The sequence below is a fragment of the Myiozetetes cayanensis genome, unplaced genomic scaffold, assembly GCF_022539395.1.
Source record: "Myiozetetes cayanensis isolate MyiCay16 unplaced genomic scaffold, myiCay2020 scf5-8, whole genome shotgun sequence".
Taxonomy (NCBI): Eukaryota; Metazoa; Chordata; class Aves; order Passeriformes; family Tyrannidae; genus Myiozetetes; species Myiozetetes cayanensis.
Genome location: NW_026087742.1, coordinates 66,583,597 through 66,603,801, shown reverse-complemented (window position 1 = coordinate 66,603,801; position 20,205 = coordinate 66,583,597). Strand labels below are relative to the sequence as shown.

Here is a 20,205-nt window from a genome sequence, read left to right as displayed (position 1 = left end):
ACTGTTAAAATTACTGTGTAAATATATTTTTACCTGGCAACTGGAGAGATCAGCCCCTTTCAGGTCATTGTGGTAGGAACTGAGCGTGCCCTCTGTTTGCAGAGGCTCTGTTCCTTCAGCTGGAGATGTTGATGAAACATGAAGACATTTGGCCTCATTTATGCAAGTGAAGCATCCACTTCTTCAAACATAAGAAAGAGACTGTATGAGAAGACAGAACATTGCCTCCAACTAAATATTCACCTGTGAGCTCATCATGACATTTAAAATGGCACTAAATGGAGTGTTGTGCTCCACTAGAGCAACATCTTTGGTTTTAAGGGTGTTACATCAGTTTGCTACCTTAAATATATGGCAAAATAAAGCCCATTGCTGTCTGTTGTAGAGGCTAAGTATTACCATGTTTCTCTCTTAGCTTCTTCAGAAGTTAAGCTTTTATTCTGAGCTTCCAGCTGAGCCCTGTACAAATGCTTACTGGTCTTATATAGTGCAAACTTCACAGCAGTGTGTTACAAGAAAACAATTGGGCACTTCTGTATTCAAGGTGAAGCTCACACACAGCACGCTTTGCCCTTCTTAAGCTTCCCAGCAAAGGCTCCTGCAGGTTTGGTTGTACATTAGACACACTTAATAAAGATTTATATTTTTTTTCCCCTCTGAAGATGACTGACTTTAAACACCCCATCTGCTTTTTCTTTCCTTCAGTGATGGGGAGGGAAAGAAAAGAACATCAACTTTCTGCAGCAGTGAGTCTCTAAATGCTGTGGGGGCCACGCTCACACCTCGCCGCATCTCCTGGCGGCGGAGAATATTCCTGCAGGTAGCTTCACCTATGAATAAATCTCCTTCCAAGATGCAGCATCCAGGTCTGTGTGTGCTTTTAAAGAAAATAAACAAGCAGTTGTTATTTAATACTGTAGTGAACTGCAACACTTGCAGATACAAAAGGGAGAAGGGAGTCAGCTTGATATAATATTAATGCTAGAACCTTGATAGAGATCAGTTCTCAGTTGGCTTTAGGCTACGTAGATCTTTGTTGCTTTGAACAGAGGATTCTGTCATCAAAATAAAATGAATTGCAATCTCCCATAGCTGCAGTGGTAGCAAGGAAACTAAGACAGGCCTTGTGCTGACAAAGGTACCCTCTTTAAAAGTTAGGAAATTTTTCTGCCTTGTCCTTGTAGTGCGCTTAGCACCTTGTTGAGTGTGTTATTAATTCTTACAGCTTTAAGTCATTTAAGGAAGAAACCTCTGAAATATCTAAAATTGTGCTATATTGATAAAGTCCCGTTTGTCGGAATTCAAAACCATACATAAATGACAAACTCTGTATTTAGTGACCATAAAGTGCTACAGCTCTGCCTGTAGTGCAGCTTAGCAGATGAAAAAAGTTGCTTTTAATATAGAGCCTGTGGTAAATCACAGCAGTAAACAAGCTCAGCTGTAAAGGAAACTTCATGGATAAATACCTCATTGTAACTCTGGAAAGAGCTAGCAGGGGAAGGAGTTGAAATACTGGGTGATCTCTTATTTAGCTCTATTTAATTTAAATATAATTTAATGTAAACGAAACACTGTATTTAAAAATAATTTTCTACCGTTGAACTTTATTTCTCTGTCTTTGGAATAAGCACATCTCTGCTGAATGTGGAAGAAGCTATTTTTGTTCTGTTGTGACATAGGTTTTCATGATATGTCAAACAGTCTGAGTTTCCTGTAATAGCTTTATGATTCTTTGCAGATGGTCATGACGGAAGTGAATTGTTACCCTTATCCCCTCTTGCTCCACCACTGGAGGAGGACCCTCTTGTTCTAGTATTGCAAAATGAGGATTGTCCAGATAAAACTGGAGAGAGGAAAAACTCGGAAGAACTACAAAGTCTGTGGAGAAAAGCCATCCATCAACAAATTCTGTTACTTCGAATGGAAAAAGAAAACCAGAAGCTGGAAGGTTAGCTATTTAGAAAATAACCCTAAAAGCTGTTGCAGATTCTGCTACCTGAAGATGAAAACTGTTCTGGTGCTGGGCACCTCAGAGATGTGGTTCTGTAACTTTTTGGTTAATAGTGCTAGAAAAAAAAATGTGTTCACCTAATCCTATCTGACACTCTACCAGGTTCTCTGTCTGTCTGACTTTAAATGAGTTACCTTAGTTACAGAAGAAAGTAATAACTTTTTCCTTTTTTAATGCATTTTAGACAAAGTTTGCTACAGTCTGTGTTCTATCTGTCTTAAGTGTAGGAGCTCTAATGTGGAGTGAGATCAGGTACTCTGTGAACACTTAGGTATGGTAAACCTTACCCTCTCTATCTTGTTTCAGTACTTTGCAACTCATGGCATTTCTCTCCAGGCTTTTTGTCCTTCACGGTGGTAATTTATTAATACTTGAATCCAAATATGTTTTTTGAGCAACTTGCTCTTGAGGTATGTCAGAAAGTTGTGTTTTTTGGAAGATGAACACTTGTACACTGAAAGTTGAGTGCTCTTAGCGAGGGATCTGAAATTAACCATTCTGATTTTCAGCTGCCTGAGTAGCAGTTAAGATACTTTATTATGACTGGTCAAGACTCACAGAGATACAAGATAAGGTGCAATGTCTGTCCTGGCTTATAGAAGTTCTTCAGTATAATAGACTAACAAGCTTTCAGTGCAAGTTGAAAATTTCAAGTGTCCACTCTGGAATTGCTGCCCTCATCTTCTTCTATATGCTGTTGTAACATCAGGCTTGGCTTATGAGCTCATTGGAAGGGTTTTACATTAAAAAAAGATACAAGGCTCCCAAAACCCACACGAGCTGTATATTAAAATGGGCCTTCAGTCCTTTTATACCTCAAGACTGTGCACAGGAGAAACACTACAACACTTCTTAGGGGGTCAAAATAACACACTTCTACTGGCAAACTTTGGAAAATAAGGTAACTTGGCAAAAGTTTAAAACAAGCATTCAATCAATATACGGCATTTCACAAAGCTTGACTTAGCAAATTCCAACCCATCCAGGGTTAAGTTACCCAAATATCAAGAAAAGGAATTAGGAGAAGAGGAAAAAATGAGAGAGAGAGGCACATCAGAGCTCTACCAGCCATGTGGGGCTGTGGTTAGGGGCTTCAGGAGGTGTGGTGTAGGGTTTCAGGTGTGCCAATGGCTAATACCCATTCTGGGCTGGACTAAAGGGACAGGATGGCAGGCAGGGGTGGGGTAGTGCTCCCGGTGTGCCAGTGACTGACAGCTTCACCAGTGGCTCTCAAGGAGGCAGGTTATGGGGGGGGCAAAGTTCCCCAAAGCCCCCATTCCACCTTGGCAGAACACAGTCAGCCCCCTTCCCCTCCACACAGAGTTGTTTCAAGCTGGTAATAACTTTTTAATAACTTTTTTCAGTCCTTCACAGCTGTATAACATTATTTTATGGTAGTACGATTCTTCTGACAAAACATAATGATCCTTTTAAGGTCAGTTAACTCTTTTTCCTTCTTTATTCTTGCTTACTGAGAAGGCAGGGAGAGGAAAAAAAACTAGGACAGAAGTCTTTCCATGTCCTGATGAGTGTGCATCCTTGAATGTATTTCCACCGGTGTAGTGTATTTCTCTGTAGTTTCTCCATTTTTCACACACTTTTGTGGAAACTCCTAGGTCCATAGGGAACATCTAGAGAGAAGACTGTTTTAATTTTAGCCAAAATCTTCATTTCATAAACCGCTTTAGCAAACAGTCTGTTGTGGGGTGAGGAAGCTGGACATCTGCTGTAGTGGCTGATTTCGTGTTATTCCCTCTGTTATTTTGAGCTGCTGAGGGAGAAACTCTGCCCTAGTTGCCCTGTGCGGGAATACTGAAAACCGTGGAATCAGTCCAGTTCCTTAAGACTCAGTGACAAGTTATTTTCATTCTGTAATGGATGTGTAGAAAGCAAGTTCTTCCTAACTGCTCATTTGTGGTGAAAGCAGGAGTGTTGGCAGTAGGGCCTCCAAACTGGCGCTCATTTTCCAGCCCACATTCTTGATTTGTTCTCCAAGGGCCATGTCTCATCCTTGTATTCAGGTTCGTAAGTACTGCTGGTGAAACTGGTGCTCTGGCCAGCTGAAATTCAACATCTTCATTTTCAAAGGGTGAAAAGTAAACTGTCTGAACTCCTAACTCTAGGTTTCCTTCCTGTGAGCTATTATAACATGGGCCATTTTATGGACAGGACATGCACAGAACTGACACATTCCAAACAAGTGTTGGTTTGGATAGTTCTTGGCATCCTAGCCTACAATTAAGTGCAGATCTCAGGAAAGGGAGGTGTAGTAACAGAAATGCAGAAATTTCTTTACCTGAAGCTAGGTTCCTAACTGTCAATTTATTACCTCTATACGATTGGTTTAAGCCCAGAATTGCTGTAGAATTGTTTCTAGTGGTTTTCTGTTAATCCTTTATTGACTTTTATTTACAAAATATTAATAGAACCTCTTTTCCTATTCCTTTTGCTGTCGAGGAGACTTGAATACTATTAGCTCTTTGTTTTACAGAAGGTAAGTTCTGTCAATCGCACAAACTTGCTAGTTTTCTTTTTTTTCCCCAAAGATTCTAGAAGCTGCTTTTTCCTGTAGAACACCTAGAAATATAAGAGCTGTGAAAAGTGCTAGGCCACCCAACAGTGATTAGGAAGAATGTTAACAGGGATGGTTGAAAGCAACCAAGGGTGGGATAGTAGGTAGAACAGGTATGATCAGCAGTCAAGCTTGCTGACTTTCGCTAGGGTTAACTGCATAGTTAATCTTGGAGTTCATTGTCACACTGAAATATGTTACTGCTGTCTCGAATCTGTTGCATACTGCTTACAAGAGTGAGCATTCTTGGGTGAAATGGTACAACAACAGGCTTGCATTTAAAATCACCCCAGTTGAACTGCAAATTCCTGCGGTAAGATCACATTCCCATTTTATGGCAGTTCACTGCACCTTGTATAATATTTGCTTCTACAAGGCCCCCTGTATTCTTAAATAGGTAAGTTCTCAGAGGTGTAACATAAAGCTTTTGGAAATAATTTGTCCTTTTTTAGGAGGACTAGGCAATGATCCTATAGATTCATCCAATATTGTAGGTGAAGAATAGATGTTTTGTTTTGCAGGTTGAGCAAGAGTTTGATTTTAGCTAGAGGTGATGGTGGGCAAAGGGGGTATGTTTGTAAGAGGAATGAAGCTCCTGCAAGGGGCAAGTACTGCACGCGGATCAGGGCAAATTTGGGATAAACTGGACTGCAGCTTTCCGAGGTCATGTTGTGTAACGTACAGTTCATTCCAATGATGATTAAGTGTACCTCGCTAAATTAAGACACATTCAAGTCTAGATTGCAGTTTTTTACGCCAGTAGTAAGAGGAATTGGAGTGCTTTCCTGCACGTGCATCATGTATAATAAAATACCCACACTTCATTTCTCAGTAATAGAAGTGAAAGCTGCTCCTCCATGAAATGCCAGAGTAACAATGCCACTTTATTTCAGCTATAGTGAGTCCTCTGGAATAAATTTTTTGCACCATAAGTAGTCCTGTGCAGCAAACCTTTTATGCTTATAGCAACAGGAGTTCTGTGCTTCAGCACAAATGTACCTTTCTGGATATGGTTTTATGTTGGTTCGTTCTGTTTACTCCAGTCAGCCTGATGATGCCAGGTAGCAATGCCAAGAGCTCTTATCATTCTCTTAAGGGACATGTAAGGACTGGATCCAGTGTGACTGACTTCACTTTAGAAGATTTGCCTAACTTGCTTGCCTAAATCTCTAATATATTTTTGTATGTTTGGGACTTTCCATACTAAAACAATTGTAATGTTTAATATAAATAAGAGTAAAATGATCAAAGGTGTTTTTGCTGTTGAAAGAAGATGCAGGTGTTTTGAAGTTGTGTTGAGTCGGTTTTTCTTCATGCCCCAAGCCTAAAAAAAAGTTTTTTGTTTGCTCCATGAATTACTTATGTTCATAATGCAGTAACAGAAGTTAAACTATTACCTGCAGGATCTTATGGCAAAATGCTGGCCCTATCTGAGCTATAAACTAATGAATTGTAGAAGGAGTATTTATCCCTAGTCAGATTATCAGATAGCTCTATCTAAACTGAATGGGGTTTGTGTATTTGTGTTATTTTGTAATCTTATGATATTCTGGTTTCCCATGTGCTCTTCCTTTGTGTTCTGTGCTCTAGCAAGCAGAGATGAGCTCCAATCAAGAAAAATAAAACTGGACTATGATGAAGTTGGTACATGTCAGAAAGATGCCATAAATGTTTGGGATAAGAAGTTACTAAACTGCAGAGCCAAAATCCGATGTGACATGGAAGACATTCATTCCACTTTAAAAGAAGGTATTTATGTAGGAAGGCTTTTAACTATGAAGTCTGAAGATTATGTTTATTTGTTTTCTTTTGATACCAGAAGAAATCTGCCATCAATACACATTTTACAGTAGTAAAAAAATTGCCCTCTCTTCACAGGTGCACCTTCTGCTGCCAAACAGAAAATAAATTCCTCTGTGTTTGCAGCTTACGATGTCAGCAATGTAAAAACATGTATAGTCATGCTCCTGGAAGTAGCATCTTGTTCCCATGTATTGCTACATTCAAGAATGAACTTTGAACCTCTGTGGCTAATACTGTGACCTTCTGGTTTCTGATCAGTGGATCCAATGGACTCAGAGTTTCAGATGCTCTGATTTTACTTAGCGAGAAGGCAGGACCATAATGTCTACCGTGGACTGTGCCCAAAACCTAGGGGAATCACAGCCAAGCTTTGGAGAGTCAGAACAACCACATCTTGTAGATTTGGAATATGGTCATTTAGTATTCCATTTTCTGAAGTTGAAAGGCTAGGTATTTTGGCTTGAAGTAGATTTTCCTGTGGACTAGCCATAGGCCAGGAGGGTATCCGAAGGGCCTTTTTAGTATAATGCAGATGTAGGGTCTGACTGTACTGCTTTTTCCTCCTTCATAGAGTCTCATATCTGTGTTACAGAGGCTGAAAAATAATTCAGTATAATCTAGCTGTGGTACAGAAGGGAAGTTTAAATTGCTACCAGAGTGGTTGGTTGGGCCAAGATTATGAAAAAGCAAATTCTTGTGTTGTGGCACTAAAAATATCCCTCTCTTAGGCCTCTTGTTTTTTGACTTACCTGCAGGTGTACCAAAAAGTCGTCGAGGAGAAATTTGGCAGTTTTTGGCTGTGCAACATCGAGTCAGACACAGACTGCCAAACAAGCAACAGCCTCCTGACATCTCTTACAAAGAACTTCTGAAACAACTGACCGCTCAACAGCACGCCATCCTTGTAGATCTCGGTATGTCTCTTTTTTCTGACTTGTTCTGTAGGTCTTCGAGTAAAAACACACCTGTCTTAACAGAAGATGTTGCTGGAGATAGATACTGTATGAGCACTACCACAGGACACATTCTGTGTATGCCACTTAGTGTCCTCTAAGTAGCTGATTTCTGAGGTTATACCATTTGTATTTATGCTCTTCTACATCTGTTTGAAAAGTGAACTTGGTCACTTCTGCAAGTTCTGTGCAGATGAGCATATTAAATGAGCTCAAGGGATAAAGTTTAAAATCAGTGGTGAAATACAGACTGACCTGACTAAAGGAAAATCTGCATATGAAAAGCAAAGAGAAATGATCTGTGGGAGGAGAAGTGCTAGTTGTCAGATGAGTTGGTTTGGTTTTTTTTTTCAAAAGAATTTAATATCACTGACTCTTCTCTTTTTGCATCAGGACGCACATTCCCTACGCATCCTTACTTTTCTGCCCACCTGGGAGCAGGACAGCTATCACTCTTTAATCTCCTGAAAGCATACTCTTTGCTGGACAAAGAAGTGGGTTATTGTCAAGGTATAAGCTTTGTAGCTGGAGTGCTGCTTCTACATATGAGTGAAGAACAGGCCTTTGAAATGCTGAAATTCCTCATGTATGACCTTGGCTTCCGTAAACAGTACAGGCCAGACATGATGTCGCTACAGGTAAGTCAGTCCTTCCAGAGCAAACCAGAATTTTAAATTACTTTTGAGCTCTCAGGGGTTGCTTATGTTGTCCAGAGCCTTATGAAGCTTCTTAAGCTGTTTCGGATGTTGTGAAGTGCATGTGTATTGTATTGTCAATCCCTCCTCTCTGCCTCTTAATTTGCAAACAGAGAAGTTCAGGACTTGCAGACTTTTCCTGTCACAGTTCCCCATCATCTCCTGTTTGGAAATTCTGCTTTCTCTGCTAATTTGCTCTTCCTTTTATTTTCCTTAGTTCTCTCTCATCCTTATGCCAAAAAAACCCAAACCCAATATGCTTGCATCTGTATGGATGGAGTTTAAAAATTAATTAGATTTTCAATTTTTTTTTTTTATTTAATCAGTCCATGAGCACTTGGATGTAGATTTTTGTCTTGTAACCCCAAGTCAAGCCAATAGTGACACACAGTGGCCAGTCAGTGTACTCCACAGGCATTTGTACTATGGGGCAGCTCTGCCTTGACTCATGGTTTCATCTTTTTCTCTCATTGTCCACCACCCTTCAATACAGAGAGAAACCAGACAAATTTTTAATAATTTGATTTTCTTAAGCAACAATGCATGCTCTGCAATATTATTTAACAGCTAGCTACTCAAGACTGTTTAGGAAGGAGACAAAAACTTTCAGATCTGTATAAACTCCAGGTTTAAAGTTTGAGAAGTCTTTCACCTTGACATGCTACTGTCCAGTAATTTATATGCTGTAAGCCCCTAATATTATAAAGGGGTATACCATTGCTGAGTTAAAACTTGTAATCCACCACGGAGAAAACTAAGAGGCAGATACAAAAATCTTCTGGTTTCTTTCATGCTACCTGCATAGCAAACACTTAAAATTAAGTAGGTGCTTAACAGAGAGTTTGAGTCCACTTTTCATGACCAGCCACTTCAGGTGCTTATTTGACAAATGTCCAGAGCAATGGAATAGATTGTAGTTAAAGAAATTGTATGTGCTTATTCTAAAAACTATAGAGGAGTGTTTTTCTGTGAATGTAAGTATTCTATAAAAGGTTTGTGATTGATGAATTAAGGGTGAACAGCCATAAAGAGCATCATTTTACCTCCTCCATGTCCCATTCTCCCCCACAAAAAAACCTGTGGGGGTCAACGCGTGATAAATACATGTTTGTGGGTTTTCCCCTAGAAGATGCTCTCTTAGTGTTTGTGTGTTATACTGCATTTGTAGACTTCCAATAACATCTGATGATTTGAGAGCATTCATATGACTAGGATTTCACATTTTGGTTTAAATGAGTATGGCTGTTTCATTGCCTGAAGCTTTTAGTAAGAACGCTTTTAAATTTGAGAAAGTGTACCACTTGTAGTACTGTCGGCCCTTTAAATTAAATGACCTTTCTTTCCCCACAGTTGCTCCTAGGCAGGTCTTCTGTAATAGACAAAAGTAGAGTTTTGTCTGCTCGAGACAAACTAGACCAGACTTAGAGCATCTTACTAACTTTGGGTTGTTTCCTAACAGGAGTAGAACATTTGCAAATTCCTTTGTATTTAAAGTATTGAAACACAAGTGAGGTTATAGGCAGAATTAGCTTCAGTCCTGTAGAAGAAAAATATTGGATGATTCTTTAGGATAATGAAAACTTATTTGACTTAAATTTTTAATTGTTGTCTGGAAATAGTAGTAATCTAGATCTTTAGTTCATAGGGAACTAACCCCGTTGGTTTACTGCCTCTGTGATACAATTCTAACTTCACATGTAAATGTGTTTGCATTGATACTGTATAAACTGTACTTAATTGGTATCTTTGGCAATTAAAGCAAGGACTCAAATGCATGCACAAATTTAGCTGATTTGCCTAAATGAGGAGTGACCTCTCTGCCTGTAGACACTTCTGACTAACCAGGTAGTTCCAAGTGCAATCCTTTGATAGGGAAGAACCATGAACTCTAGAAGTAAGAAAGTAGCTGGATGAGTTGTTTTCTTATTGAGGAATGGATTCATCTTAAGCATAAAGAACTGTTGACAACAAAATTGGACCTGACAGCTAATCAATGTATTTCTGCTTCTAATCTTCTGCTTTCTGAGAGAAGCAGTGCTCTGTGCCATGAGTGACTTACCATGTCATATAAACTATCAAAATTACAAGGAAATAGTTTTCCACAGGGTGGTATTTTTAGCAATGAATAGCACCTTTTAACCATTTTGCCTTGCAACCTTTTACAGGGTGTATAGCAACACTTTTGCATCAGTATCTTAAATTCCTCAGGACTGTTGAAAGATGTGCTGGGTTGTATGCTGATACCTCTGTACATAGTGTATTCTGTGGGTACAAAAGCTGTCTAAAGTGATGACTGTAGCATAGGAGTTTTAAATGCAGCAAAAATATGGCAAAAATTCAAGGAACGAAAGCTGCAATATGTAAATTTACTCATAAATAGTTTGACTCTGTAATGGAGAGTGTTGACATCTTGGAAGAGGTACCTTTACTTTCATTGCTGCAAGACTGAAAGTTCTGGTTTGTTGATAAAGTTAGAGCAATATATTCTTTTGTTACGTTAAACCTGTGAATCTGAAATGATACTTCATTAATAATCACATTCAAACTGTTCTTTGTTATTGGCTGCTGTGTTAGTTTGAATTCTTTAGAGGTGGGTTGTTTATCAGTGAGTAGATATCACTCAAAGCCCCAGGCAACAATTAAGCTTCATTTTACAGTGCCATCTGTACTGGAGGTAATTTCCCTTAAATGAAATGTGAATGATTTGGAAAGCTGAGTGAAGCTGAACTTTTCTTTCTTTATTTCCATCCACCCCTCCCCCAATCCCCTCATGCACTATAGATTCAGATGTATCAGCTTTCAAGGCTTCTACATGATTATCACAGAGACCTGTATAATCATCTTGAAGAAAATGAAATCAGTCCCAGTCTTTATGCTGCACCGTGGTTTCTTACACTGTTCGCGTCTCAGTTTCCATTAGGATTTGTAGCCAGAGTATTTGGTAAGAAAGTTTATTCTGTTGCAGTAATAAAAAGAACAATGTCCATTGTGTTTTGAAACTCTCGGGAAGTAGTTTTCTACATACTGGGGACATTTGGGGTGACCGTTGTGGGTGGCAAGTAGCAATAATTTTCATGGTGGGATGTCAGCTCCTTTTTAAAGAGGAAAAACTGAAAGGTATTCTTTGAAACATCAGACTTGAGCAATTAATTTTGTCTTTTCATATTAACCAAGAGACTTCTGAAGTGTAAACAGCAGAAAGTTTATTGTTGCAAATGTATTTTATGCATCAAGCATGCAGTTTATGTCCACAGAAAAGTTCAACTTGCAAATTGAAAAAAGAGAATGCATTTGTTTTGGAATTCTGATTCTAAAGTGCTTCCTAAAAATTTTCAGCAAATTTGAACTTAAAAGCTGTTTCAGGTGTTCGTAAATGTATCAAACAGTTTCTGAGTCTTAGTATTACTCTTACTCCATTTAGATAGTTTTTTTAATGATACATTCCTAATTATACATTTTTAATGATACATCTACTACAGAAGCTTTAATATTTTTTTGTGCCTTATAGTGTTTACATTATCAGGATGTCAAGTAATTAGTTTTGTCTTCTTTTCTTATCAATAAGAACTGCCACCTTAACCAAATCTTCAGTAATTCAGCTTTTTTTTTTTCCAATTTATTTACTAATATAAAACTCACTGGGCTCAGAAATACCCCAAGAATCTAGGAGCATATGTCATGTACTTCCTCTTAAATCAGATTTTTTTCCTTTAATTTTTCTCTTTTCACATGGCACCTTTTGTCTTTTCTTATGAAATTCTTAAGAAATTCAACCTGTCTTTGTCTCATGTTTTATTACTGGAGTGTGTCATGTTCTCAGTTTGTTGGGTGTGGTGGTTTTGGGGGGAAGAGGGGTTTGGCTGGATGGTTGCTTTTAATTTTTAATTATTTTTTTTTTACCTAGTAATTTCTCCATTACAGAATTTTTTTTTCCTTTTGCAGTGAACTTTTTTTCGCTGCTGTTTTTGTGATTGAATGACCGGTGTATCTCTTTTTCAATAGTATACCAATCACTTGAATATCTCTTTCCCAGTGGGATTATTGGATTCCAGGACACTCAAGCATTTTCTGTTTCTTTTTTTTTTTTTTTTTTTTTTTTTTTTTGGGTTTTGGGGTTTTTTTTGGAAATGAATTTTTTAGGGGTGAGGAGGGAGGGAGGAAATGAGAGTCAGTGTTCATTTCTCTGTAAATGAGCTGAAAAAGGCATGTTCCTGTTTTAACACTTGAAAGTCCCTGTGTTGTTTTACTTCCTAGTGCTTTGGATTCCCCACATTTTCAGTGTCTATTGAGCTATTGTCCTGTACCAGGGACAAATGGCTCTACCCCTCACGAATTATATTTCTACTATTTGAATGTGCATCATAGACTTGAGAAGGGAGACTTGCGTTTCAGGGAGATGGCAGCCTCACCAATGTCCAGCTTTTATCCTGTGATACTGGATTAGGCCAGGGATGACTTCTCAGTATCAGGATCAGAAGTTGGGTTTGTTCAGTTACATACCCCTGGACAAACTCCTTGTGGTGTGACAGAGCCAGCAGCTCAGGAGGTTTATTTGAACTACTCATGTTCCTTGTTCATCTCAGTAATGCTTCTGAGGCAGAATTTCTATTTACTGTCACCAGGATTCTCATTTCTGTAGTCTTTGTCCACTGACCTGCAGAGCCCAGGCTTTCCCCTCAACATCCACATAATTACACCTTAAAGTAAGGTTTGGGGCTTAGACTTATGGCCAATAAAATCACCGTATATTATTGAAAGTAATATGATTGGTTATGGAATCTACACGATTGTTTAAAGACTAGCTTCTGTCAGTATATTGTGTTATGATCTGCTTCGCAATTGCTTTTCAGTCACAGATGCACTTAAAACCATTTAGCAGTTCATAACAGTCTGTAGCAGAGACTGATGAAATGTTTATTGTGGGTAACTCTTACAGACATAAAAAGCGCAGTATTTTCTTTCACATCAGTAAGATGAAAGAAAAATTTTATATGCTTCAACCTCATGTTGAAATAAGACAGATTGCAGTTCTGAATTGAATACATCTGCAGTATGAGTGATTATGAAGAAAAATATCCCATCAAATATATGTATTTATCCAATGACTCTAGCTCTCATTTTCATGATACTCTATTTTCTTTTTTTAGACATTATTTTTCTTCAAGGAACAGAAGTCATATTTAAAGTAGCACTGAGCCTACTTAGCAGTCAAGAAACGTCTATAATGGGATGTGAGAATTTTGAGAACATTGTTGATTTTCTTAAAACCACTATTCCAGACATGACTCAGCCTCAAATGGAAAAAATTATTACTCAGGTAAGGATGTTTTTTTCTTTACTTTTTTCCCTCAGTTTAGTTTTCTTTAAAAGACTCATGCCTAAGCTTATGTAAAAGTCTTCTCAGTATGTTCCTCTTGGTTTGAAATGCAAAGGAGTCGTTTTCTCAGTAACTTGTATACAAATAGGATGTGATTGGATTTCAGTGGGTTTTTAACTGCAGTTCTAACTGGACTTTAGTTGCTACCTCAAGGTTTAGTAGAAAGTTCTTTTGTGTCCCAGCTACTGAAAAAACACGACTTTGCTATAAATTTCCCCTCACCATCAGAAGGGTAGAAGTAGCCAATTTTCTAAACCTAAACCCAGCTGTTGCTTCCTGTTGGTGGGTGAGCAGTCTAACAGTTCATGATGGTGATGAGAAGCACAACTTGCCATGGTGGGAAGAGGCATCATCACAGCAACTTCCCCTGCTCATCCTTCGAACTTCCAGATGTACAGCAACAAGTACCCCCATAAGAACTTTTCTGGCACCTCCAGTTTAAAATCCTACAACTTAGGAGGCTGGTGAGGCACTGCTTTCATGATCTGTATTAAAATCAAGGTCAAACAAACTTCTGTTGTTCTGTGGGTGTTGCTTCTATCCTTCTGGGGATCACTTTTAGGATGTTCCCATGCAACTTCTCACCTCAGTCTTCTCCTTGGAGGTATCACATTTGGCAGGTGCCAGAGGTAAAAGCCCCTCAGGACTGATCCCTGCCTTTGTTGGGTATGGGCAAGGAGGACTGGAATAGTGTTATTTCACCAGTATTAATTCAGCTTCATGGCAAAGGGCTAGAATAGAAAAGAAGCAAAGAATTACTGCTGATGATACATGAAAAGCTTCTTGAGAAATACTGTCAGTGGCTGGAATCTTCACCTCTACATTATCTTCCTCTGCTTTGAAGCTGAAAATTGAGAATGAACCTCATTCTAGTACCTGTGAACAGTTTTCCCCCTTCAGGTGATAGCTCAGAAATAACAGAAGAGCTCTAAAAAACCATGTCCATATGCAGGAGTGCAGTTAACACTATGGCTTGTTAATGTTTGAATGTTTCAGGTGCTGTTAGTTAAGAATTCATTTTTAGACAACGTGTAGATCTTCATTTCCTCTTTGCATTGACTATGATTGCCATGCTAAACCTGTGTCAGGCACTTCCGTGTCTCTTCAGGAGTCATTGAGTCTAGCAATGATAGAGATGGTAGTTTGACATTTTTCATACTATTAGAAATCAAATCTCTGCTCTGTGCTCTGCATGGGTTGCAGAGCAATCATGCTGTGGTGAACATGGTAGAAATCTGTGGCTTTGTGCAAAGGCAGGTCTAACTGAGTAAAGAATGGGTTATGTTGCCTGAGCAGAAGTGAATGTGGTTGTATGCAGGTCAACTGGGCTCTGAGAGTAAGGTTGCCTGCTTGCCTGTGGTGTGGTCTCATGCCAAGCAGCCTTCTGGATCTGCATTCATATGCAGACTGCCTGTATCCTGTTGCTCCCACCTAGGCTGACTGCAGGGAGAGTTATTTGGCTGTCTGAGTGTTGTAATTCCCAGGACCATCCTCTTGTAATGGATAATGAAAGGAAAATGTAGACGTGCAGATTTGTAATACACAGATGAAGAATTGACCAGGTATCTGTGTAGACAAAAATGACACTTGAACACTATATATGGTTTTAAGTTTTACCTCATTTGAATTACCTGAAGAACAGCAAAAGTACTGCAGAATTTATTTTTTTTAGGGGATCCATCTTCTGTTGATGGAATGTTTGTGATCTCTAGGACAAGGAACAGAAAATTAATGTCACTGTAGACATCCTTCCAATCCTAGTCTAAAATATTTGGTAGTTTTCAGAAGCTGAGAGGTTGTGACTAGATATGTAAACATATAAGGGTGATATGGTCCTATCAATATTAAAGACTCAGTTCCACAGTCTTCACAATGCTTTATAACCAAAGTATCCCAATAAGAAAATAGTGTGTCTTCATGCAGAGATAGAGCACAGGGAAACTGTAATCATGAAGAATGTTTTTATAGAAGTCTATAAATGAGCACTTGGAGTGGAGATCCAGTTTTGAGGGTAGAGATGTGATGAATCCTGGATTATTCTTCCTCATTGTATGATGCTGCTCCTGTCACAATCTGGTGAGACCTAAATTAAAAAACTTGTCTTGAACTTCTTAATATTCCTGAGCAAGAGTGGATAAAACTTTGTCCTCTTATAGAATTCTTAGACTACATTGGACTTTTCTGCTGATAGATCTTGCTATAAGAGATGGTATTTGGTAATAGTAAAAGGCATGATCCAACTTATCCTAAAGACTATGATTTATTATGGCTGCAATAAGAACTCTAGATGTTAAAATGCTCCTACTGTAGACTTCCCCTTAAAATACTTTCTTGAAGGGAACAGGAAAAGCATTCATTTAATCAAGCAGAGTTGATTCTTAGTAAAGCATTCATGTGGAATAAGTGCTCCCTAGTGTAGTTAAAAATTGTTTTTTCTCTCATGGCAGGTGTTTGAGATGGATATTTCAAAACAGCTTCATGCCTATGAAGTAGAGTACCACGTTCTTCAGGATGAACTACAGGAAAATGTGAGTCCCTGTGAGGAAGGTGAACCCCTGGAGAAGCTGGAGAGGGCAAACAATCATCTGAAGAGACAAAACATGGATTTGTTGGAGAAGCTACAGGTAAATGATTTAAGACTACAAAATCATGGAGAAGTCATTTCTATGATTCAACCATTAGAGTTGAAAGTGCTTTTTTAAATGTACATGGGAAGTCTCCTCACTGCAAGACCTTATGCAGTTAACCAGTTTTCTCAACAGTGATTTATTTCTGTTAGACATACTTAAAACTCCATTGTCATTCCTTGGACCATTCTTTCTTGATTTAGATTTCTCTTTTCCCAAAATATCTCTACTCTTTTCTCCTATAAAATATATTGGCAAAACTTGTGTATCTTACTGAAAAGTAAGTTCTCTGTCCCTTCAACTGTTTGCTTTCCTATTGGAAAGTTTTAAGAAATAATCCATGGTGCAGTAGACTTGCTCTCTCCAGGCCTTTGTAGGCAGTATCATTTTGCTTCCTTCTGCTGAAACTCATAGTCCTACTTTTGGTAGGTGGTCTATCCTAACAGACTTGACTTGATCTGAATGCCCACCAGATAAAGTTGTGTTTTAAAAAAATCCTGCCTGCCTTCTCTATTCACCCTTTGTCCTTTAGCCTGACTAAGACTTGTTTCAGGTTTCAATACATATTGTCTTGCATTTTCTTGAAAAACAAGCTCTTATTTTTTCATTACTGTGCTATTTCTTATTATATTTGTTAATTTGAACAAGCACTGGGAAGAGCTCAGAGAGTACTTTCAGCTTCTGAGACCTGAAAATAGAAGAAGGCAAAAAAGGAAAAATCAAGTCCTCATTATTTTTGTGTTTATGGTCTAAGGTTACTGTGCTCTTTTGATATTGAAAACAGGAGTTGTTTTTTTGCTATTGTTGATTTTACTTAGTTATTTTTCCTTACTTATTTACTGCAGCCTGGGCTTTTACCTTTGTTATCACAATGCAACAACAACATAGAATAATTGAGAGTGACTGATTTGAAAGGCTCTGTCGAAGCTCTTCTGTTCTTCCAGAGTGCCATACTTTAATGCATCTTTCTCAGTTCCTTAACTTCCTCACCTTTTTGTTTATATAACACCTTTATTCCTCTGCTTGGGCCCTTTCCCAGGAACAATCTGTGGGAAGTGGGGAAATTCTGAGGGACATTTGCTACTGCTGAGATCTGGGGTTTCTGTTAACTAGCTGGAGGAAGCTGTAGGTCTTTCGTTGGAGAATAGGGAACACGGTCTGCTTCTAGACTTAATGTTGAGGTTCTCTTTCCCTCTAACCTCTCCATCCTGCTAATTTACTTTATTACCTAGGGTTCCCATTGATTCATCACTATTGAGCAGGTCATCTCTTCCAGTGCTACTCCAGTTGCTGATCTCCTTTGTCTCCCTGCACCTCCAGTTCCTTGTTACTCTCAACTGTCCCTTGCTTGCTGCAACTTGTACGTCTCCTTCCTTCTGTAAAGCTTTCAGAAATCCTTCAGATTGATCTAGTGACTGTACGATACACAGTAGACAATGATTGTATTGTCTGCCTACTCAGATGTCTTTTAGAAATTGCTATGTTATTCTTTCCTTAACAAATACCATATCGTAATACTAAAAAAAAAAAAGCTATTCAGAATTTATCAATTTATTATAATGTTATTGTTGACAGGTTGCTCATGCTAAAATTCAGAGTCTGGAAGCCAGCCTGGAGACTATTTTGACTCGAGAGAACAAAATGAAGACTGTGATTCAGTCCTTGGAACAGGAGAAGATAACATATCAAAAGACTCTTGAGCAGATAGTGAAGTATTTGCCAGCAGAAGCATTGTCTGACTGTGAACTGCTCCTGAAGGAAGTAAACTACAACCCAAATAATAAAATAAGGAGTAAGCCATAAACCAGGGCTCCCTAGGCAGCACTGCATCAGAAAAGGGAACGAAAAGATGAGTATGCTGCTTTCAATAGCTACTTAGCAATAGGCAACGGTATTATCCAAAACCAGTGCTGGGACACTCATAGCTACAAATGGGCCTTCAAATGTCCATATGCAAATTCAGGCTATTAATTTTTTTATGATTATGTAAATAAATCACAAGGGGGAAATAAAGGATTCTCTTATGTAATATTGATGAGTAGATGTATATTTAGAGTTGACCTAAAAGAAAAGAAAAATTTCAGTAGACAAAGCCAAGATAATGGTGATCTACAAATTCACTCTGGATGTGCTTGTCCTGTAGTGAAATGAGGATAGCGTGTCTTTATATATATGTATATTGAATATGTTGAATAATACTTGAAGAAAAAAAAAGGAGAATGTAATTTTCCATCCAAAGGGCACCATGTTTCACATCTTCTGTGGAAAATCTGTGTGAACTCATGCGTGCCTCTCTTTTAATTCTACTGACATTGTGAGCACAGACCAATAAGCAGAACAAATATCATGACTTGTTTCGTACAGAAAAAGGTCTAGTGCCATCAGCTGCCTGGGCTGTACCAGTCAGCAGTGTAATTCCACATGCATGTTGGAACTGGAAACAAGAAGCATTGCATCATAGCTCCACCTCCGTAACTCAGAGCTAAGAAATAGGTATCTATACCCACTCGCAGAACTTGCAAAGCCAAGAGCTAACGGTGACTATTCCTTCCTTCCTGGCCTGTTTGCTTCCACCTGTCCTGGGGTTGATCATCACGACAGGAGGAAGGAAGCATGGATGTGGGCTGGTATTTATTCTGATGTTAATTTTCCAGCAGAGACTTGCTGTCATAAGAGTTAGGCATGTAAGGCGTTCTCATTTAACCAAAGAAATACTGCAAGAAGCCTAGTCTTATTGTAGTGGGAGGCAGAAAGCTGTTCTTAAATTTTATTTGAGAAGAAAACTGAGGGAGGTTGCAGGAAGTTGAGCGTAAGTGCACAAGAAAGGACCAAGCAAGTTTCAAATATTACATCTTTCAGTTTTCACATATACAGTGGATATACATTTCAAAGGGGATTCTGGAGTACAGGCACAGTTTTAATAACGCTTTCCAGGCTATTCCTGTTCAAATACTGCTTTGTCGTCTTCTTTTTAAAACAATAGTTATGTATTTGTGTGTTCTGGGCAGAAGGTTAGGTAAGCTCTGATCATTTCAAGGGAGGAAATATGTTTATAAAGGTATGAAAAGTTACATATAGATTTGAAAATGTTTTTAAGGGGAATTTTTGAGAAGACTTAGGCAAATGTGTTATAGACAAGTATTTTGGAGTGCATGTCTGAACTGTTAATTGAGTGTTACAGTGGGTCATGTATACATACCATTTACACTGTATTTCAGAAAACACTTATTCTTTTTAGTAAGAAAAACAATTAAGCAAAGTGCCAAATCCAGCAGTGTCTTTTTGCATAAGATTGTCCAATTTAGAAAGCAAGGACTGAATATCAGTGCTTTCTGAGTTATATGCTTTATGTTAACATAAAAATGAGAAGCAACAATGCTGATTTGCTGCACGCTGCTGTGGAACTTAGGGGCTTGGGCTCTCCTGGGTTTTTTGGTTGTTTTTTTACTTCCATGATGTTTTATTTGATTAAAGATAATTGATTTACTTAGCAGACTTCCTTTTTACATTTGGGGTGAAAGGTCTTAACACTGTGTATGAAATTATGTGGAATCTGTCTAGATATTTCAAGAATGTTGTATTGTACTAGGTGGGAAAATGCCAATTGAAAAGGCAGTTCTTTGCAGTTTTGTTCAGAGTAAGTTTTAACCGATGTGTACATAAAAAAACAACCCCGGGAACTGCAGCAGCTTTTATTACAAGGAATCAAGGTTATTCAGATACATCTTTTTTTTAAAGATGCACTGAATGTGCTTTATCCTCTGTTTCACTTATAAAATTTTTCATGTAATGCCTGGAGAAATTCCAATAAATGTCATTGCTGCATTTCCCATGGCTTCTGGCTAGTTTGTTTTTTCCTACACTTCAAGTGCCAATCTCATTTTCAATATTACTGTTCACATGAAATATGAAAAGGATCTGGTTTTAGTTTCTAGCTGTGGGGGAAAAAAACCTGCAGGATTTGTAAAAAAAACACAGAGTACAAGGACAGAAATTCTCAGGGAAAATGGTTTTCCATTGTTCTTAACTGAAGATGAAATTGTTAAAAGGTATTTTTGTTCTGTAGCAGTTCAGTTAGTACATATGCTGTGCTGTGCATCTAGCTTGGGAGGAAGAAGAGGACAGCATAGCAACACAGAGGAATAAACTACAGAAGTAAAATTA

General features: G+C 38.4%; 1 protein-coding gene across 4 annotated transcripts in view; it reads left to right on the top strand.

Moving 5' to 3' along the window:
* TBC1D4 (TBC1 domain family member 4) overlaps nucleotides 1–19,875 on the top strand; it is a 106,924-nt gene extending 87,049 nt beyond the window's left edge. For 3 of the 4 annotated variants that reach the window (XM_050331516.1, XM_050331512.1, XM_050331515.1), the window contains 9 exons: nucleotides 706–866; nucleotides 1,742–1,951; nucleotides 6,177–6,335; nucleotides 7,145–7,303; nucleotides 7,736–7,980; nucleotides 10,819–10,978; nucleotides 13,185–13,354; nucleotides 15,862–16,038; nucleotides 17,617–19,875. In XM_050331516.1, coding sequence (XP_050187473.1) covers nucleotides 706–866; nucleotides 1,742–1,951; nucleotides 6,177–6,335; nucleotides 7,145–7,303; nucleotides 7,736–7,980; nucleotides 10,819–10,978; nucleotides 13,185–13,354; nucleotides 15,862–16,038; nucleotides 17,617–17,844 — 1,669 coding nt within the window. In that variant the 3' untranslated portion in view covers nucleotides 17,845–19,875. The other variant, XM_050331517.1, reaches the window with a different exon arrangement.
* Nucleotides 19,876–20,205: the final 330 nt, after the last annotated feature.